At 42.5% G+C, this 22,972-nt stretch overlaps 1 protein-coding gene across 3 annotated transcripts in view; it reads left to right on the top strand.

The window, feature by feature from the left end:
• STXBP6 (syntaxin binding protein 6) overlaps window positions 1-5,126 on the top strand; it is a 250,309-nt gene extending 245,183 nt beyond the window's left edge. For all 3 annotated transcript variants that reach the window (XM_090033526.1, XM_090033525.1, XM_090033524.1), the window contains one exon: window positions 1,873-5,126. In XM_090033526.1, the coding sequence (XP_089889652.1) occupies window positions 1,873-1,896 (24 nt within the window). In that variant the 3' untranslated portion in view covers window positions 1,897-5,126. The remainder of the gene's footprint in view (window positions 1-1,872) is intronic.
• The last annotated feature ends 17,846 nt before the right edge of the window (window positions 5,127-22,972 follow it).

Genomic DNA, 22,972 nt, shown 5'->3' with positions numbered 1-22,972 from the left:
GTAACAGTTGTGATACTTTGTCCTCTAGTAAAATGTGGAGGCCAGCTAATGTATGTGATATATTGGCTTGTAGATGCTTGATATATATGTTTCTCATGCTCTATCTTTAATTTATAAAGGATAGAATTATCAGATTTGTTTCTGTGCTGCTTTTTATGTCATTAATATAGTAGTAGGTTGTCATTTTTGTTTTTATTTATTTTCTAAATACTTGCAGTAGGACAATTGCTAGATGTAGCTTAATCATGTAATGCTTAATTTTATGTATGTATAGATAACCGAGAATAGTATGAATCCAGCTGGGCAGTATTTTAAATGGTAAAAACCAAACTTTTCTGAATGAGTGTAGATAATCTGCAAGTATTTTTTGCAGTGAATTAGTTTCCATTTAGGATTTTTTTTATAGCTGCATTCTTTAGGCACACTCCCGACTTCCAAGAAATGCTGAAATATTGCGATTCATCTAAAATTCTTTATTAATTTGACTCTTTAAATGTTGTGACTAGATCCTGATCTCTTTCATTGGTTAAATGTATATATGATCAAACATTATTTTATCTGTATGTCAAGGTATTTTAAGGAATAAGATTACATGTAGCTAATGGTGGTGTGCAGGATTAAAAGTCCTTCTAATATCTTAAAATACAGTTTTATGATTTGCTCAAAATTTCTAACAGCCTATGTCACAAGCCAAAATGGAACCAGTAACTGGATTTGTTTTTAATCTTAATTCTCCGTGAAGCACAGAATAGCATTGCCTCGTTAGTTCTCAGCTTTCCTGACAAAGAACCCCTGTTCCATATTGTGTCACTTCCACCATCACCTTTAAGAATCCTTTCTGTGTAGCTGAGTTTACAGAGCTGTTGATGTGAGAGAGCAAGAATTTGCTGTCTCAGCTACTTAGATTTCTATTTACCAGGTTTAATTATTCTTGCTATTTTCATGAAAAAAATAAATTTGCAGGTAATGCTCCTTCATAATGAACATCTCATTTCCTGTAAATTTCTTTTTCATAAAAAGCCTCTATCTCTCTTGGCATCTTGCAAAGAGGCCAAGGCATGAACAAAAAAATGGCCCACCTAATTCAGTCAGAGTTGTTCTTGGGTATGATTTAGCTGGAGGCAAACAAGCTTAACTTGTTTAACTTGCAAGTGCCCGTTCTGTTCTGTAGACAAATTGCAGAGAATTTTGGCTCCTTCCCCCTCCCTCCCCTCCCAAACACACACACGTGTAAGAGCATACAAAAATCTGCGTACAATATCTTCTACATAGTTAAAGGTTGGAGCTAGTTCTTCATTAAAAGATTTCAAGCTGTGCAAGAGCAAATTTGGCCTAAAATGTTACATGCAGAATCTTAGCCCAAGGAAGATTATTTTCCTACAAGAGTTTCAGTTCACTAGGGATCATCATTTTGCTAACTGTAGTTAGGAGCTAGGGCATTCATCATATCTCTGAAACAGCCTGGCTTAGGAATTCAAAACCTATTTGATTAGTTAAACTTCAGACTTGAATCATCTCTCTTGACTTGTGGAGGAAAGATGTGCATGCACACCTAGTGAGTCTCAGCTCTTTTTTCACCTTCACAGGAGATGAAATAAAGGAGAATCCAGAAAGATTGTACTCTGAAAGCAGCTAAACCCTCCCCTCTTGCAGAAGGGAAACAATACCTAATGCAAGAAAGGTCTGACCTAACCCAACACTTGTATCTGGTTTCAGGCCTTAATTTCAGCTACTCCCATAACAACAGAAAAAAATCTGGAACTCCATTATCACATAATTCCTCATCCAGATAAGTCACTCTCTGCAGGTGTGGCCAGAGTTACCAATGAGATACATTTGTCTCACTTCTCTTTCTCTCTCCTTGTATTTCAGCTTGCTATGAAGCACAAATGTTGAGAAACTGCCTAACATGGAGATCTTTCCAAGAGAAACTGAAAAGCTAAGTTCAGCAACTTTTACAGGAGATCCAAACTTCCACCTGCTTTATCCTTCCAACTCGGTGAAGAACAGTTATTTCAGTTACCATGCAGGAAATGGTTAATTCCTACAGTTTTATGGTTATCTCATTAAGCAATGCTGCTGTACCTCCAAAGTTTTTTTTTGTTTTGTTACTTAAGCTGTAGTCGGTATTTTTAGAAACATGGAAATTGGACCAAATGACAAGCTGGACAGGTTTAAGCTGACAACTTTTTATCACACAGGAAGAAGTATTACATTGGCTACAAGTGGTTTTACTGTATGGATATAAAATCTAAGTAATGTTTATGTGAGCTTTTTCATTTCCTGTAGAGCTAACAGTTGCAAGGTGGAATTATATCCTAGATCATAGTATTCTAGTTGGAGAACAGACTGGTTTGGCATGGGAAACAACAGGCCTTATGATTTCCGCCACTCAGAGTAGGAGTTTTTGCATGTGCCATCACCGGCATTCAGAAGTGCAGATCTCAACTACAAGATGTGATCCTGCTATCCATGCTGCATTTCAAGTATTTCTTGTCTTATTTTTCATATTGATTACTTGGATTGTAAAAGGAAACATAACGAATGTACATTTAAGATTTTCTGATCTAAGAAAAATCTGATTTTTAAATCTCCATGCGTGCACACACACACATGCGCATGCACTCACACACGTGTGCTTTCTCTCTCTGTCATTGTGCCACTGGAATTTAGCAGTCCTTTGCTAAAATAAATTGATGGTTTCTTTTTAACTGTTTTTCTTAGTAAAAGCCTACATAAATTAAATGGTGCAAACATATTTTCCAAGCTGCTAGGTTTTCAGACACTTTAGGTGGAAAATTTGGGGGCTGTAACACATCAGATTGCAACATATGATCAGATATTTTATTTTAACATATACACTTGAGTGGAAGGAATTGACTTTTGTGCAAGGTATTTCTGTGATTTAGAATAAGAGTTTTAAAATAATAGCATGTTACATCAACTGGTGTGTTACTGGTATAATTCTTCTAGTTTGAATAATAACAGTATTTTTAACATGAAATGTCACTGAAAGAATATCTTTCCACTTCAGTTTCACTGACTAAAAATGTGCTTAATCTACTGTCTTCTTTCTCTATTTGGATATATTGGGGAATTCTTGAATTATTTACATCTAGGATTAAAAAAGCCATTAGAGAAGTTGTACTTGATTTTTTCCAGGAAGATGCAAACAAAACCCAAGCCAAGCTTTCAGCCTTCGACTAAAGATTCATGGAGTTTAAAATCAACACGCTTTAGAATTTCTGTCCTCATCTTACCGATGTAGTGTAATATGAACATACTGTAGTTTCCATTGTCATTGCAGAATAAAATTTTGCATTATTAATGACATTTTAAACAGCTTAGAATCTTCTACTAAAACAGTACAATGAAGACAGAGAAGAAGTATATAGTAACTGAAAAGAAAAAATCTCTAGAAAATATCAGTGCTAAAAAAGAAACAGACTAAATCAGGGGGAAAATACTGTCAGCCTAGAGAAGTAATGTATTTATAACCAATTGCATTCAAATCTTACAATCACATATATAGAGCATTTTATTTTTTAGAACATTTTTTAATTTCATAATGGAAAATGTTTAGGGTTTAGCACCATAACATCACGTCAGAGACAGTCTTCAGAACTGCTATGCCCCAGGCTGCCGGCTAGAAAAGAATTTGATCAGCCTTGAGTTGCAAGTAAGAACAGGGTCATTAAAGACAGGAGGCCCCAAGCACTTACTAGAGCCTTTTATGATTAATGCTTGCCCTGAAAGAGTCTGTAGCTTCCCAGTGCATTGCTGTAAGAAAGAGGGCTGTAACTGCAGATTAGCATGGAAAAGGCAGTTTCTTTTAAGAAATTAGATTTCTGCTGAGATGTTGAGAATTAAAACAAACAAACAAAAAAACAACATTGTAATCTGGTCCAGCAGCATTGTAAAGTTCTGACTGCCACATAGATTTGTCTTCATCTTTTCCAAGCTTTCTAGTGGGGTTTTTCTTTCTGGTATGTTTTTGTTTTGCTTTTTTACTATATCCTACAGATTCTGGGTAGTCTCAGTCTGGAAAGAGAATACAATATTAGTGAAAATTCAATAGTGAAGAACTGCAACCACAGAAGTGGTTCTGCTGATGTAAAAGATACAGTAGGATTTGAATTGCTGCCATCTAACGTGTACTCAAAGGTTATAAATAATGTAGAAGGAATGGATAAAACCCTAATCAGATAAATGTGGAGAGAATTAGTTATGCAAGTTCGGATAACAGTGCATAAAGTTTGAGGGGACTTTATATTCAAACATTAGTTAGATCAGCTCCCAGGAACACTGCTAAATTCCAAATCCTTTTTCATGGGTTGAGCTGTTAATCATTTCTCTTCTCTTTTATATGTGACATCAGTGCTGTTTTTCAGAAGTATGCACCTATAGCTTTGGATTTAATTTTAATAGTCTATTAGTCATCGCAACTTGAGACTGCTTTTTTTTTTCCAAACATCAGAAAACTATGCTATGATAACTTCAAACATCTCAGTGTCTTGAACAACAGAAGAGAGCTTTACTTGTATTTGATTTCATTCCTCCTATTCAGTGTGCTACTAGATATTGTGTCTTTTAGAAAGGTCTGAAGGAAGTATGCTAACATTCCATCCTGAAGGTGAACTTTATAACATTACAATTTCCTCCTGGAACTTAGCTGTGATATTCAACACTAGTATTATTAGATACTCATGTACAGTAATTCAGGTTAATGTTTCATATTAAAGAATGTATTTGTAAATTGTTATCAATAGTTTCCTTATTATAATACATTTTTAAAGTTCTGCAAAGAATAAAGATAATGTATTGTTAGACTTGAGACTATTGTACTGCAAAATTTGTCTTAAAAGGCTACTCTTGTGTGTAGCAGAAGTTGTTCATTCTTGTGAAAATATTAACAAAATGTGTTCTCTAAACAAGTGATCTTAAAGGTAGGTTTTGCTATAATATGCCAAACTTGTAATACTTGCTGGTATCTATTGTAACTAATTCCTCAGAAGTCCTCAAAGATGTAGAAATAATTTTGTGCCATTCTGAAAAAAATGGGACCTGCTCTATTGATTACCGCAACCCCAAATGATGTCATTAAACATTTTACCTGTGGCAAAAAACGTTGTTTTCTGAATTATTTGGTGTGTCTTTCACTATACTCAAAATAAAAGAGATGATCAGTTTTCTCTTGAATAAAGGTGATCGTAGAATAATAGAAAATTAGGGTTGGAAGGGAACCTCAGGAGGTCATCTTGTCTAACTCCTTGCTCAAAGTGGAACCATTCCCAACTAGATCATTCCAGCCAGGGCTTTGTTAAGTAAGGCCTTAGAAACCTCCAGGAGAGTCCACCACCTCTCTAGGTAACCCATTCCAGCACATCACAACTCTCCTAGTGAGAGTTTTTCTTAATACCCAATTTAAACTCTCCATGCTGAAATTTGAGACCATTGCTCCTTGTTTTGTCAACTGCCACCACTGAGAACTGTATAGCTCCATCCTCTTTGTAACCACCCTTCGGGTAGGTGAAGGCTACTGCCCCCTTCCAGTTCTCTGAAGAAAGCCTCACCTACCTCATCCTCTTGGTCTGGTGCTCTATAGCAGACACCCACCACAAAATCACCCTTATTGTTTTCCTCTCTAACCTTAACCCAGAGACTTCCAACAGGCTTATCTCCAGTTTCATACTGGAGCTCTGAGCAATCGTACAACTCTTTTACATACAATGTGACTCCTCTTCTTCCCCTGCCCCCCTTCCTGTACAGTTTGTACCCATCCACGACAGTGCTCCAGTTATGCGAGAGATCCTACCAAATCTGTTATTCTAATCACATCATAATTACTTGATTGTAGAAGGACTTCCAATTCTTCATGCTTGTTTCCTAGGTTCATGTACAAAGACCTGAGGTAACTAGTTGATTGCCCTTTCTTAATAAGAGTGAGAAGGCCTTCCGTGTTCCCTCCTCATGCTTCCTCCAAGTCTCCCACTTACCGCAGGTCTTTGGTCTCCATCCCCCAGTGAACCTAGTTGAAAGCCATCCTCACTAGGTTAGTGACCCTGTCTACCAAGATGCTCTTCCCTCTCTTCCTAGCAATCCTTCTTCTTGGAATAACATTGCATGGTTGAAGAAGCCAAATCCCTGCTGGCAATACCATCTTTGCAGCCATGTGTTGATGTGCAGGATGCATCCATTCCTGTCTCTTAACCAAAAAGATCATGGAGGAACATCACCTGTGCTCCCATCTTCTTCACCCTTGTACCTTTAATGTCTAATTGAAACAGCAATAAAAGAATAAAGGATGTTTATGCCCAGCAAAGTGTATGAATTCATAGTCGAATTGTGCTCTTAGGCACGTTAATAGAAACTTGAATTTGTTTTCTTGCTCCCTTTGCTGCAAAACTTTTTTCCTGAAACTGCAGTGTTTTTCTCTTATTCACTTCAGTGATTGCTAGAGCTTAAGCAAAATAATACTTTCAGATTTACATTCTCTTTATAAAATAAAACTCCAACAGCCAGATGCTAATATGGTTACATTCAGTTCTTTGTCATTCCAGTCATTTCAGTAAGGACACTAGAGGCACAAGGCATTGATCAGTCTGTAGAATTTACATCCCCTTTTATTAACATTGAAGGGGGCCAGATAGTCCATGTGTCTTCCTACATATCCAGAAACAAGCATTTGAACCTTGCTTCACATTCCTGCCCAATGCCTGTGACCCACTGACCCAGTTTTAAATATACAAATTGGTCATTTTGGCTGTACAGAGTTAAAGGTGACAATAGATGTTAGCCACATCACTTCCTTGTGTACCATTGGCTACCCCAATGGGCCATTAGGCTTTTTGTAGATCTTTAACTTGATCTGTATAGCTTTTCCCATTTTAAATGTTGGCCATTAACAAGATAAAACCATCACCTCAAAAAGTCATGATTTTCAAGTACATGTTGCCAAATAAGTTGCAACAGTCTAGCCGCTAACTTTGCTATGCCATTTGCAAGGTCTGAATGATATTGCCAGTAAGAATGCATCATGTGTAATGTCTGAAAGAATTTACAGCTGCTTCTGGCATAAATAGATTGCTGCTAGCTATCCAAAATGGTTAAAAGAATTTTAACTTTGATGGCATCACATCATTCTTGTACTACGCTATGTTAATTTGGCTATACTTTGGCTGTCATATACATCTCTACTATCCCTAGTGTATATTTCTGCTGCTGGAAAAAGTCTGTAGATGTTTTCATTACTTTGTGATGCACCCTATGCATTTTGGGAAGCATTTTAAATTAAATCAATCCTGCTTGTGGATTATCTGAGTCTTAAAATGTATTCAAAAGAATATTTTTAATCAGTCATAATGGAAAATGTCCTGACAACTATATCTACTGTGGAGAAAAAGAACTGTTTTGGGGTTTTGTTTTGTTTTTTGTTTGTTTTTTAATAGTGCATGGGATGAGGTGTGTGAAACTCAAAAATGTACAGTGACAAGTATTTTTGTTGGTTTCATAACACAGATTTTGACTACATAATAAAACAATGGATTTTTCTGTCCTGGTTAATAGCTGAAGGACGTCTTCACTGCAGCTGTATAATGAAAATGTCCAGCCTTGGACTGAGAAACTGAAACAAAGATGCCATCTAATATCACATATGGCTGAGTTAAATACATTGGTACTTTGGATATCTATGTGACCTGATGTATAGCATAAGGAAACTATTAAAAATATCAGTTCTCTGCCATTCAGTAGGTGTTCTTATTCACTTTTAGTGTATTTATCATAAGAATAGATAGAAAAATGTCAATTAATTAGGGGTGCACCAATAGAGATTTTGGGGGTGATACCAACAGCTGATATTTAATGAGGCATATTGGCCGATACCGATCTGATTTCCAGTACAGTTGCATGCAACTGATAAGTCTGTTGTGGTAGAAGGGGTGGGGGAAAGAGAATGTGGGGGGAGATCAATGACCCCCCCTTGGTGAGGGAGGGGCAGGGGCAGGCACTACCCAGCCAGGTTGGGATGGAGCCACAGCTTATTGGTAGGGGGTGTGGCTCCTGCATGCACCCTGGGAAGGCATGGGGGGCAGAGTGTGTGCACCAGATTTACATTGGGGGGGGGGGGACAGGCAGGCTGGAGCTGGGGCTGCATTGAGCTCTTCTCAGTAAGGGCTGGGCTTGGGGCAAGTGGTGGCAGCCCAGAGAGGGGAGCTACGGCGGGGTCTGCAGCCCCCCTAAATTTTGCTATAGCCCTGCCACCCCCATAGCACTGCTCTCAGCACTGCTGCTGCTGCCCATCCAGTGCAGCCCTGTCTCCAGCCTACAGCTGCAGCCCACTTGCCCTGGCCCTTGCAGATTATGGGGCACCCCTCCCCCCGTACTGTTCCAGGGTGCACACAGCAGCACAAGCCCTCCTCCCCCCTGGAATGAGCCATGGTTCTGTCCTGCACCTCGCCCCACCCTGACTGAGCAGTACCAGCCTCTGCCCCCTCCCTCCCTCATCACAAAGGGGCATCAATCTGCCCTTCCACCACAAGAAACTTACCAACTGAACACTGCTGGACTCTGCTCCTCACTGCCTGCATGCTGTGCTGCAGCTGCGCACACACATGGGCGTTTATCAGCCACTTCAGGCCGATTTCCAATACAGCCAATTTTCTTTATATTGGTACCAATCTGATATCAGATCAGTGGATTGGTACGCCTCTACAATTAATTTGAAAGTTGCTTTTTATTTCAAACAGAATTGCAACATCTTCTGATGATCAAATGGAAGTTTTAATAAAATCCTGTCATTTAATAGGAGCAGACTTGCTAAAATATCTAAGATTTCATTAGATGGTCAGAGTTCAAGGATATGTAGGAATAGATGGTCAGAAAGTGTGTGAAGACTTTTTCTTTCCCCTCCTCCAGAAAAAAATAGTACTAGAAAGGAAATCTACCATTGAATACGTATGAAGAAGGTTCAAATTCATAACTCCACTTTTTAAGATGTTAAAAATTCTTCATTTTTTTCAAATTTGTGCAAAACAGAAACATCTGTGGAAAATATAAAAGGTGTCTATTTGAAAACTAAGCCAGGGACAGACATGCTGTTTGAAACTCCCAAGTGCTTTGAAGAACTTCAAGCAAGCATTCCCTTAAAATGGGGAGTTGTCAACCAGGGGGACACATACCCCTGTGGGTACTTTGAAAGGTCCCAGGGGGTATGCGGGGGTGGGCAGGGACAGAGCACTGCCTCACAGGAACAAGGCCAGGGCAGGGCAAGAGCAGGGCCACGCTGCTGCCACTTCACCACGCCCCTGCTCCATGTCTCACTGTTCCCCCCCTCCCCCACCCAAGGGTACACTTACTAAAAAGGGGGCTGCTGGGGATACACTTATTTTAAAAGGTTGGGAACCCCTGCCTGAAAAAAAGATGCTTGGAAAAAAGGAAACAGCTTTGAAATGCTTCCACTGAGCCTCCAGCAGATCACAACAGTGGGTGATCTGCATCCCATAGTGCATTCCTCCAGCATCCCATAATGCTTCACTGTCTCCCCATCCAGCACCAGAGCTAAGGGACATAAGTGTGACAGACAGATGGTGAGTGCTCTCTTGCTATCCTATAGAACTTCCTTGGCTGTCCTATGGAACTTCCACAGGTTGAGTCATGCTTTTGCCCACTTTGAAGTGTTCAGGGAGGTGGGGATGCCAAGCGGTGCATGTCTACACACTGCTGAAGTGCTCTGAATTTCAAGTGATCCAAATAAGCGCAGGATTTAGAACACTACAAATGCATGTCTGTTCAAACTTCCAGGTCTGATTTATTTTTCTGGTATTTTGGATGGACAATCCAGACCAATTATTGTGTATATAAATTATAGGGAATTAATGATATTTACAAACAAGTTTCCTATCTTAGTAATGGTTACTATTTTGAATTAAAGAAACAATGAAAGATTGGAGAAAAGAATCACGTTCTAATAGTTTTCAGTAAAGCAAATGATAGAAAAGAGTGATGCTATCACTTTTTACGAAGGTAAATGGGTTTTTTTTGTTTTTATTTTTTAAGTCACGTTATAGGATAGTATTATCCTTTTAAGTCACAAGAGTTAGATGTACATATCCAGCCACGATTTTGCTAATGAAATAACAAATGTATATATCAGATTCACAGTGCTTCAGAAGATAGTTGTGGATGTGCAATGATCACTAAATGTTTCATCTTGCAAGGAACTTAATTACTTTAATTTCCACTAAAATCAGCAGTTCTTAGAAATGTGTGATGAGAACATGACTGAAAATGGGAGTTGTCATGTGCATAGTTACCAGAAATTCAGCATTGGTTCTCCCCAAAAACCTACTAAGAGATCAAACCACTGTTTTAAAACCTTATAAACTTGAAAGTTTGAAGCAACCATTTTTCCATATTTGAATATTGTTTCAAAATACTCAATGCAATACATTTCTACTCTCTCTCCGTTGCCATTTTTCTTCAAATAACTGCCTGCAGTCATCAATTACCTTCTCCATTCATAGGTAATCATTTGCTGCAAAGAGCTATTCTGGCAGGCTGCCAGAATGGAGCCTGCAATATTTGTGTGTGTGTGTGTGTGTGTAAAATGCAGGCAATGGCAGTTATTGTTGATTTCATTATTAGAAGTAAGCAAATGGCCAGTGCTTGTTTAAATGAAAACATATATGAGAACTTGTACAGCTGACCAAATTCTCAAAAATGGCATGCATTTACGTGTGGTTGCATAATAGGAATTAGGAGCAAATAACCAATCATTTACATGGCCTGTTCATCAGCAGAGCCACTTGTCCTATGTCATAAGAACTTGTCTTAAATCCTAGATTAGCATATTGGTCACATCTAAACATGCACTTTACAGTGGAATTAGACTAATTAGCTGCCAAGTAAAATGTTGCTGTCTACACATGCAACAGTATTAGACCACAGTAAACTAATTTATGCTGGCATAAGATAGTACTGTGATTTAAATCTTGTCATCTGGCTGCTCGAGCATTCTCCTAGTGAATCAGGATGGAGGGTTTTTTAATTATATTTATTTTTATTTCTCACCACTGTCTTCATTAGAGATACCCCTGCTTCATACTGGGTTGGGAGGAAAATCAGGCTGCATGGCTCCTACAATTACAGAATTGGCTTCAATATGCATTTCAAAACCATGTGGTGGACCTTGGCTGTGGTGGACCTTGTATTGATTTGCCAACCCTAAGCAGCCTTAAATCTTGTCATCTGGCTGCTTGAACATTTTCCTATTGAAGCAGGGTGGAATAGTAACTCTTATGCTGCTCCCAGTGCTGTAGAGATCATGGCCAGGGTAAAAGGGATTGTAGATGGAGTACTTCTGTGTCTATTTGATCTACATGTACTAGAGTTTCTAAATGAGGTTAGGGATCATCAGGACACAAGACAGTAGCCATAAGGCTTCTCTATTTGACAACAGGGTCAGGGTAGCACAAAGTGGGAGCTTGATCTTGAACTCCTCCCCTCCCCACAATTGGGGCACTAAGTGTGGCTCTGGTGGCCTGGAAAACGTGGAGCCATAGTTCTAGTTATCCCTGCCTGAATACACCAGAGCAGTTTCAGATGTAAAAGCACATGTAAAGGAAGCTATTTACCTAATTCTTCCTTGCTCAGAGAAACAATAGTATTTGGAAGGAGGGAAGAAGGCACTATGGAATAAAGTTTTGGGTAAAAAGAAAATATCTTGGTATAACCAAAAAGCATTTGTGTAGTGCCAGTCAAACGGCTGTGCCCCACAAACATTTGAACCTACATGTAGATTTATTTCTTCTATTAGGGCTTTGCAGCAAACATATTAGCACCTTTAATGTTGTAAACCATCAAAACTGACCGATTTAAGAAAGACAGCATCCCAGGGTACATCCCTATGAGCGTGCATGTGCAGGGGCACGCATTTATTATGCGACAAATACCAGCAGCATGCATGCTCCAGCAATCAGCAAAGGTACCCAGGTTGGGTAGGGGAGGTTGAAGCCAGCACCTGTGCTGGCCCCAGAAGCCTGTCCTGGGGTCTTCCTGGGGTAGCAGCAGCACCAGGCTGGCCACTCAGAGCCTGGCTGGCTGCCAAAGCATGGCACCTTAATGATGGCATTGACCTACTTACACCCATGGGCATGCGCAATGAGTAGAGATCTGCATGAGATAATGTGCTTCCAGATAACTTGGGTAACGTGTGCAACACAGAGGTGTTGAGCACAGAAGTAGTGGGAAGCATGTGCACAACCCTGTGATTGGTGGATGTGGCAGAGGTGAGTGATTGACAGGTGGTGTGATCTGAGTGATATACAGAGTCTTCATAAAGTCCTTGTGCACTTTTAAACTTTAAACTTAGGCCATGCAGAAGAACTTTATGAAGACCCGGTATATGTGTGAGGGAGGGAGGGGAGTAGTTCGTTTGTGGTGTTTTCATGTCTGTGGTACATGTGAAGTGATAGGTAGTGTGGTGATGAGAGAGTGAGTGGTAACAAGGCCACCCTTGGGTTTGAGGCCTGTACTTACCTGAAGTCAAGGTCCACTCATCTCAACTCTCAATTGGTAAAGTATCACCCTCCCTCTGCATGGCAGCTGAGTACCTGAGAGGAGAAAGGTGCTGAAGGGTTGAGAGCTGGTGTCTCCTAGTGTCAGTATGCCACAAGGTAAGCTTGTTTGATGCTGCACTGTACTGACATCTAGCAGGTTAATAGGAGTGTTATGTTTTTACCATTAATAAGTGCTGGTGTTTCTGTACAGGTCTGTTAGAGCTTTGTTGTTATGTTATGTCTTTGTTGTTATGGTTATGATTTTCAATACATATTTGCTTAAATTTAATTAGTCTCCGCTTGGTTTATGAGGTCGGATGGGGCGGGCTGCAGGTCAGTGTCCAACTTCGAACTCTAAAATCCACCAACCACAGAAACATTTACAAAAGGCCCCAGACTCTGAGGAAGGATTAACGACCCTTCCACCCCATTAGTGTGTATATAGAGAGTCTTGCTGTCCAGGCACTTGGCCTGCCTTTCACCACGTGTTCTGCACCCCTTTTTTTATTTGTGGGGTTTGGGGGTTTTTTACACTAGGCTCTCCCAGTGTCAACCCCCACCCCATGCTGCAAATTTGCAATTGGCAGTGTGGTGCACAGGTGCATGTGCACTGTGTGTGGTTTGCAGGGCCATATGCCAGGCAGCCCTTACAGCCAATCAACAGTGAATGGTAGGGGCAGCAGTCATCTTGCTTGCAGCCCTTTGGATGGGCAGACCCCCCAGCCCCTCCCTCCTTCCCCGTCCCCATGGGTTGCTGCAGTTCCCTAAGGAATGATGGGTCCCTCTGGGGACCCAGCATTTTCTTTTCAGTAAGTTTTTTCCCCCCTGCAGATTTTACAGGCAGTGCCCAATTTCGTGAGCAATGCCAGCTTTCAGAAATCTGCAGAATCGTAATTTCAATAGGTCCCTATTGTTTATAATCAGTGTTTCTCAACCTATAAGTCATGACTCAAAAATGGGTCACAAGAATATATGAAAGAGCCACGAACAAACTAGAAAAATCAATGAACTGAAAAAATGGATTCTCTCTTAAAGGACAATTAAATTTCATTTCATTTAATTTCAGTGTTTGTACCCAAAAGCTTGCAATTAATTTTTATTTTTTTTTGCAAAAATCTTGTTGGTCTAATTAATAAAAGATATCACATCTATCCATGAGTCCTGGTTATTTTTTCCTCTAGACCAACATGGCTAGAACCTGGATACCTGGCTTATGGAAGATATTGAATTCTGGCCAACTTTTAAAATGAAATCCTCATATTTTTCCAAGCAGGAAACAGCTTTGACCACCTGAAACCTGCGATCTGGCTCCTGCCTTTGTTTAAGGTAATTTGCATCATCACAGCCTCACATGAGAGCTGAGACTCGTTACCGACTAAAAACTGCCTGCCCACAGGATTTTTCCACCTATTGATTCCTCCATGAAAACCTATGAAATATGAACTTTCATTTCTACCCAGGAGAACTTTAACAATCTTTTCTTTGGTGCCTGATGAAGAGTGTTTTTGCCCAAAAACTTGCAATTAAAGACATTTTTTTTTTTTGCAAAAATCCTGTTGGTCTAATAAAAGATGTCACATCTGTCCATAAGCCCTGACTGCTTTTTCCTCTAAACCAATATGACTAAAACCTGGATACCTAACAATTAATTTCCACATACTCATTGGGGTGTTAAAGGTAGTACTACCTAAAAGCTTCCTAATCCCCTTCAATAAACCAGTCTTTGGAAGGAGGAATTGTAAATATTAGTCTATAGAGATTGTATACATTCTTTTTCAACCTGCATTTTCAACATCTCTTCTTTTGCTCCAATTTTTTTTCCCTAATTTTCCTTCCTATTTTCAACCAGAAGGATGTACAAGTATTACACGCAAACCTTTGCCTAGCAAAACAACAAATAATAAATTTACTATCTCCATTCAGTAACAGGCCTTGCCTGCCTTCCTATTGTTTTCCTACACTTGATTCTTCAGCATTTCAGACAAGCTGAAAACAGGTCTGTTAAAAGTCACAACACACTCAAACCGCTTGACAACTACTATTCTTCACTGAGACCATGAACAATTGCAGATCTGCCAGTGTCTGACTGAAATAATGGCTCTACATACAGGATCATTTGTAAGATGGATGGCTGAGGCTGGTACCATTTATCTGCCAGTAGCAGTTTCATAATTCTTAGCATCCTTTCATGAGGAATATACAAGTATTAGTTTTCACTAATTGCTACAAGTCATTAGGTAAATTTTATAGTAAAAGCCTCCCTCCCACACACCTTCCCAAACTGTACCTACTCAGTACTCCCTCTTAAAAAGCAAACTATTAAAGAAGAAAAGAGATTGGGAAGTATGTTTCTGAAATTCACTGCATGGTCATTCCACAGTAGCATTCATTGCCCCACCTTCATGTGGCCTAGTAATTGTGCAAGGTTATTTATGGATCCTCCTGCCACCACTATTTCCTTCTTTCCTGGTATATACTTTGTACTGTACATCATATTTCAATAGCTGGGCACTCTCTTTGTTACTAAGTTGCAAGTCCCTCAGCCTGAAGGATGGCACCACGGCTTAAGTGTCATTCTTTTTAAAAGTGATGTGAGGTATAGTCTTTAGCTCCCCTGAGTATTTGAACAGCTCAAATAAATGTTATTTATTGATCACATTTTGTCACTGTTCTCAGCGTGGCGATGGAGGCATGCTGCTGTGTTCTGACTAGGAAATCAGATGACTGTGCACATCACAAAGGCAAAGTATAGTGAGAGACTTTTAAAAAAGCACCTGAGAAATTTAAGAGAACAAGTCTTATTAAAAGCCAGTGGAATTTATGGGCACTTTTACACTTGCTCAGGGAGCAGGGGAGGCAGCACTTTAATCAGAGCAGCTCCAAGAGTTTTAGTTCGAGTGCCCCCACCACCTTTTTAAAGCACAGGGACGCTGATACACAAGACGCGGGAGGCTGCTGGAGCACCGCAGTTGCCATGCTCCAACAGGCTGGATTAATCAAGTCTGCCCCGACGGGCTAGAATTGCAGCACGTTGGAGCAGCTTCCGTGCTCTTGCTTAGGTGCCCTTTGCTCCTAAATCCTGGTAGGTAGGTTGGAATATTTTGTTGCATGACCTCGTTGACAGCATTTCCTAAAGCCTCAACAGCAGCCCACAATAATACTAATAAAAATACTTAAAATGCTCTGCTCTCTAAAGATGAGAAATTCTATAAAGCATGCTAAAGATGAGTGTAAGGCTCTGGACAAACAAAAAATGATACTGCTTTAAGTGTAAGGGGGGAGCAACTGTGGAAGCTTCAACCAGAAGGAAACTGCTGCTACATTATTTTGAATGAAGCTTCTTTTCATAACATTAAAACAAAGGAATATAAATGAAGAATTTTAGGTGGAGAGGGTGTTTTTTGGGGGGTTTTTTTGGGTTTTTTTTTCTTTTGGTGAAAGCACCAGAGCTGAGGGAAGGCATCTGGCCAGGGTTATTTTGTGGAGGCTTTTTTTTTAACTGCTTCACCATTTCCCTATGACTATAACATTTCCTGCCAAGCTACCAGAAATATCCAGACCCTAAAAATCTAATCTCTTGAAATCCAAACTGAAAAATATCTCCACAAAAGGAGTCAAGACCATAAGAATAGTCCAGGGTAAAGGCAGCTGAGAGAGGCAGGAGCTGGACAAAAAAAGGCCTCTGGAATTTTAGCCCGTCAACGTTTTATGATTTTGTACACACGCAGAACATCTCTCTGCTTTCACCCTAAAATCACTTGTATTTTATAGAAAAAAAACCCCAAACTGCCAAGAAAGAACAGAGGTAAAATGTTTCTGAGAGGATGCAATATATATGTGCCTTCTCACAGTGCATTTTTTTTTTCTTTATCAACAGTAATAATGAAATGGCTGCTCTCTTAACTCAGGCAAAATTCTCAGGCATCCATTTTTTTAGCTATACAGATTACATTCCTATCTTGGCAATTTTCATTTCACCGCTCATGTGAACATGCGGATACACCAATTCCATAGATAAACTAGGAAGGACACAGATGGTATGTCCAAATAAGCTCACATGTACCTGTTAGCTGCATTGCTAATATGCAGTGCAGTGCTAAAATTTGACACTGGGAGATCCCGGTGTAAAAAAAAAATGCTGCTAAAGAAGCGCATGCCGCACCAGCGTGCAGTGCCAGAAATGAAGCCTGACCCACCAGAGCTAAGCTCTGGCTGCCAGCCAGGCTCTGAGTGCCCAGATTGGCACCGCTGCTGCCCCAGGAGGCCCCCAGGACTGCAGGTAAAACTGCTGGGGCCAGCACATCTGCTTCCCATAGCCTCCTCTCCCCCACCCTGGGGTCAAGTTGCTGCGTGTTGGAGTGCGTGTACAGCAGCATGCCCTGGGACAACTGGCAGTGCCACAAATATGTGCCGCTGCTTTCTGTGCCATGGGAAATGCACACCCCGTACATGTGCACTAGTCTGGATGTGCCCAGAGGGTCTAAACTCCCACCCCCAACCATAATTACTAAGAGTGCTTAAGAACATTAGTAATCAGTTGAATGTTAAGTGTTATTCAGACAGACATAGTTAGATGTGTTGCTTTGAAGTCCGTCAGAAGGCAGGGTAGATATGCACCTTTATAGACTAACTGAAGGTATATGTATAGACCACATACTTTTTTGAATCCAAATTCACATCATCTGATGAAGTGAACTTGGTTTTAAGGAAGTTTGTGGTGTGTGTGTGTGTGTACACACACCATTTAGTTAGTCTGTAAAGGTGCATATCTAGCCACCCTTCTCAATGTAAGACTATAACAGAGAATTTAAATACCTGAATAGGAAATTACCACAATGATACCAATTCAATTTTGTGGCGGTATGAGAATGCTTATTAAGTAATATTGGTTTTATTACAAATACAGTAGGAGGCATGACTTTCAGTTTTCTGACAGGATGAGAATTTAATTCATAACTAATTATTGAATCCGCTTTGCTTCCTTGAGGCAACGGAAACTGGATTGTGCAGTTCATCTTTCCTAATTGTGGAGCAAGATATCTTCTGACTCCATCCCATCCCAAACGTAAAAGAAAACCAAAAGGTACAAGGAAGTATATCTGTTGGCCACCTTGAGCACAAAAAGAGACCTGGTCATTGGAGGTTGGAGCTTTAGCATTTCACTTGCTCTGCTAAGGTTTTCCTGCCCTGCAAAATGACTTCCATTGATTAGCACTAGCTTCCTGTTTTTAAAAAATTGAAATAAAAACCCCACCATCCATAGCAACAACAAATTCATCACTGTTTGTATGCAGGTGTGTAAAATGTTACAACTCTGGGACTGCAGTCAGAAACATGACAGGTCTCTTCATTGCCTTTCATAATTTACAAGACAATTTCTATCTCTATTCACCAGCATAGCCAGCCCTCCAATTGTATGAGATGTAAATTCAGAATGATTTTTAACCAAACAGCTGCTGTATTGCCTCACCCTGCCCAAAATGCTTGTCTAGACTGATGGGTAGTTTCATACCTGGCTCACTAAGAACTAAATCCTAACACCATTTTCCTTAATTACTTGAAGGCTGTTTAGAGGGGCAGAACAGAATTGTGTTAGATGCTCAAGGTGTAGTTCAGGATGTTGGGAGAGCTTAAATTGGGGATTGGTATTGTTAAAATTCACAAAGCAAACCCAGAATTAAAAGGCTGCAGAAGGGCTAGCAGTAAAATATTTAATGTTTAATTTGAAAAAATTGAAAAGAATGACTAGCTGGTATCCAATGAGAGGAGGTTAAGAGATCTTTGTGCAAGGGGTAAAGGGACAGCAATTGATTTGAATAAACTGGCAACTCCCTATATGACTTTCAAGCTGTTTAAAACTTTTGAAATAACAGTGCTGAGGCTTTTTGTTGCGCTTGTTTGTTTGGTGTGGGGTGGGGGAACACCCACCCATGGGCTTTTTGCCCCCCACCCCCACAACTTGGAGCAGGGCTGAGATTCCCTCAGCCCCACTCCCCACCTCTCAGAGGTCGACAGCTGGGGAAGGGGCAGGGTTGGAAGAATCTCAACCTAGCTCTGAACTGCAGGCGGGTCAAAAAGTCCACCAGTGGATGCTTTCCCCCTTGTGCCAAGACGACCCAAGCTGGGGGCCCAGTGCTAGGCCGGGGAGGGGGGAAACCCCCACACCCTCCTGCTTCTTGGAGGTGGACAGGTGGGCAAGAGGAGGGGCTGGGGTGGTACCAGCCTGGCTCTGGCTGGGTGTGATTGAAATGCCTCCCAGTGGGTGCTCTCCATCCTTTGCTGGGCCGACACCAGCTGAGAGTCCAGTCCCGTGCCAGCGGGAATGCAGTCCCACCCCCAGCCCCCTCTCAGAGACAGAGGGCTAAGGAACAGGCAGGGCTGGGGCAATCCAGGCCTGGCTCTAACCTACAGGGGTGCAGAAAGGTCCGCAGCGGGTGTTTTCCCCCTGCACCACGCAAACCCCAGCTGAAGGGCTCGTGCCAAGCAGGGAAGGGGGGAGCATGTACACCTCCCCTGTGCCCTCCCATCACCCCTTGGAGGTGAGAAGCTGGGGAATGGATGGGGCTGGGGTGATCCCAGGCTGGCTTTGGGCTGGGAGGAGGCAAAAAGTCCCCCAATGGGGATTTTCCCCACGCTGAACAGATCCTGGCTGAGAGGGGCCAGTGCCAGCCTGGGAGTGCATTTCCCCACCCCAAAGACAAGGGCTGGACACAGTGATTGGTTGCTGGACACACTCCCCTACCTCCTATCAATGGTGGAAGATAGAGCCATCAGACAGTCAAGGCACGGGCTATTGCTGAGCTGGGTTCAGCAGCCTTAGGAGCACTCCTAGGCTCCTTGACTGGGCCAGTGCAGGCTCCTGCCTGTCTTGGCCACCTGAACACTGAATGTCACTTCAGTTTGTTATCAGTTCAATCTATGCAGCTTAAAAAAACCTCGAAGATTTAATCAATTTTTCCTCAGGCTTTTTGGACCTCTCTGTATTTAGCAATGGAGACCTGTAAAATCTGTTGTTTGGTTGGTTGGTTTTACCTTTTTTTTAAAATCTAATGAGCAAATTCCAAGCACCCAACTGGAGCTACCTAGATTTGGCGTTAAGGATATCTGGGGGAGACAGGATGCCCCAAAAGCCATGGAGAAGAAGGGGAGATGGCCAATGAAGGCTATTCTAAACTAGCGGAAACCATCTTTGCTGATGGTAGAATAGGTTCTATGTACAGTAATAAAACCTCCAGTCTAACCTCCCACTTACCCAGTTCTTCATATCCCCCTTTATGTACCCATGCATAGGAAACAGCCATGGAGCCAGGGTCTACATTATGGTGCATTCTTCCCCAAATCTTGTTTCTACAAAGAGCGATGAACAGTTGTTCTCTCCTCATAGAAACTGGTTCCAGATTTCAGCAAATACAAATTTTTTTTTCTTGTAGAAGCAAACATGATGTGACCTGGATGCAAAGTTCTAAGGGTATACAGGGTATATTCTAACACCTGGTTGATAGTGTCTTTGAACACTTGAATGTACACCACCAGTTAATAACTTCTAATAGAAATGAAGTTGCTCACCAGAGTGCAGCACCTCCATCTAACCCAGGAGGTGCACAGCCCCACCAGGGGGGACGCCTTGTTGGACCTAGTGCTGGCCATGGGTGATGACCTGGTGAGGGGGCTGTGGGTGCTTGACCACCTGGGTGACAGCGATCATCGCCTGCTGGAATTCACCATCCAGCGCAAGGAGGCAAAGGCATGCAGTAAGGCAGCGGCCCTAGATTTTAGGAGGGCAGACTTCAACGAGCTAAGGAGGATAGTTGGAGAAGCGCTGAGGTCGCGGAGGGGAGGGGAGCCAGGTGTCCAAGGAGAGTGGTCGCTCCTTAAGGAGACGATCCTCCAAGCCCAAAGGAAGGTAATCCCAACGAGGATCAAAGGGAGCAGGAGAGCACACAAGCCTCCGTGGCTCACCAAAAGCATCCGGGAATGTCTCCTTGCTAAAAAGGAGGCTTACACCCAATGGAAAGAAGGGGTCATCACCAGGGAGAACTATTCTGTAGTTGCTCGGGGATGTGGGGGGTAGTTAGGAAGGCCAAGGCAGAGATGGAACTGGGACTAGGTTCCCAGATTAAGGACAAGTCCTTTTTTAAATATGTAGGGGGTAAAAAGAAGGTCCCGGGTAATGTGGGGCCCTTGCAGGATGCCATGGGAAACTTGGTCATCACACCAGACAGCAAAGCTAACATGCTTAACGATTTCTTTGCCTCCATCTTCCTAAGTAGGGACCAGAACAGCCACCACCCTGCTGGGCCCCCCTCGGGCCCCGGGGGAGGCACACCTGGGCCACGGGTTAGCGAGGATTTAGTTAGAGAGCTTTTGGAAGGGTTGGACGTATTCAAGTCAGCCGGCCCAGATGATCTCCACCCTAGAGTTCTAAAGGAACTGGCCGAGGTCATTGCAAGTCCCCTGGCACAGCTTTACAAGCACTCGTGGTGCTCTGGTGAGGTACCGGAGGACTGGAAGAGGGCCAACATGGTTCCCATCTTCAAAAAGGCAGGAAGGAGGACCTGGGAAACTATAGGCCGGTTAGTCTTACCTCGATCCTAGGCAAGCTGTTCGAGAAAATTATGCTGGCACACATCCAGGAGGGGCCAGCAAGGGACTGCATGCTTAGGGGCAACCAACATAGGTTCATCAGTGGCAGGTCCTGTCAGACCAACCTGGTCGCCTTTTACAATCAGATCACCAGATCATTAGATCCAGGGGTAGCAGTGGATATAATCTTCCTGGACTTCCGGAAGGCTTTTGACACTGTCTCTCAACCTGTTCTCATTAAGAAACTGGGGGGCTGTGGTGTAGACACCCACACAGTCAAATGGGTCGCCAACTGGCTGGTAGGCTGCACCCAGAGGGTGGTAGTGGATGGGTCCTTCTCAACCTGGATGGACATGGGCAATGGGGTTCTGCAGGGCTCAGTCCTCGGGCCCGCACTGTTCAACATCTTCATCAGTGATTTGGACGAGGGGGTAAAAAGCACCCTGTTCAAATTTGCTGATGACTCTAAGATGTGGGGGGACATGGGCACACTGGAAAGAAGCAACAGGCTACAATCAGACCTAGACAGGTTACAAGGGTGGGCGGACGAGAATGGGTTTCAACACAGACAACTGCAAGGTGATGCACCTGGGGAGAAACAACCGGCACCATACCTACAGGTTAGGGAACTCCCCTCTTGTCAGCATGGAGGCGGAAAGGGATCTGGGGTCATCATTGACTCCAAGATGAACATGGGCCGGCAGTGTGGAGAGGCAGTTAGGAAGGCCAACCGCACCTTGGCATGCATCCACAGATGCATCTCGAGCAGGTCCAAAGAGGTGATCCTCCCCCTCTATGCGGCACTGGTCAGGCCGCAGCTGGAGTACTGCGTCCAGTTCTGGGCGCCACACTTCAAGAGGGATGTCAACAGCATGGAGAGGGTCCAGAGGAGGGCCACTCGTATGATCAGGGGACAACAGGGCAGGCCCTATGAGGAGAGGCTACAGGACCTGAACCTGTTCAGCCTCCAAAAGAGAAGGCTGAGGGGGGATCTTGTGGCCTGTTATAAACTAGTCAGGGGGGATCAGCAGGCATTGGGGGAGTCCCTGTTCCCCCGACCACTGCCAGGAGTGACCAGGAATAACGGTCACAAGCTGGCAGAGGGTAGGTTTAGGTTAGATATCAGGAGGCGCTACTTCACGGTCAGGGCAGCTAGGGTCTGGAACCAACTTCCAAGAGAAGTGGTGCAGGGTCCTACCCTGGGGGTGTTTAAGAGGAGGTTAGATGAACATCTTGCTGGGGTCATTTGACCCCAGTATTCTTTCCTGCCATAGCAGGGGGTCGGAGTAGATGATCTGCTCAGGTCCCTTCCGACCCTAGAAACTATGAAACCCTAGAAACTATGATGGGTCATAGATTTCATAGACATTAGGGCTGGAAAGGACCTCAAAGATCATCAAGTCCAGCCCCCTGCCCCAGGGGCAGGAAGTCACCTAGGGTCAAAGGATCCCAGCAAGATAAACATCCAAACATTTCTTGAATGAGTCCAGAGTAGGTGCCTGAACCACTTCTGGAAGGAGTCTATTCCAGCTCTTTGGGGCTTGGACAGTAAAGAATTTTTTTCTTATGTCCAGCCTAAAACAGTCTTGGAAGAGTTTATGACCATTGGTCCTAGTTTTTCCTTGGGGTGCTCTGGTGAACAGACGTTTTCCCAGATCCTGATATGGGATCTACTACTCCAGAGCATCAAGAGTTCTCAAAGATCCTTGCCAGGGGCTGGGCTATAATGCTACCCAACTCCTTGAGTACCCTGGAGTGTAAATTGTCAGGGCCGGCTGACTTGAAGGTATCCAGCCTCTCAAGGTGTTCCTTCATGAGGTCAGCATTTATGG

This window comes from Crocodylus siamensis, chromosome 2 (genome assembly GCF_052110815.1).
Source record: "Crocodylus siamensis isolate JL-2025a chromosome 2, ASM5211081v1, whole genome shotgun sequence".
Classification (NCBI taxonomy): domain Eukaryota; kingdom Metazoa; phylum Chordata; order Crocodylia; family Crocodylidae; genus Crocodylus; species Crocodylus siamensis.
This window is presented reverse-complemented; position numbering and strand designations above follow the sequence as displayed.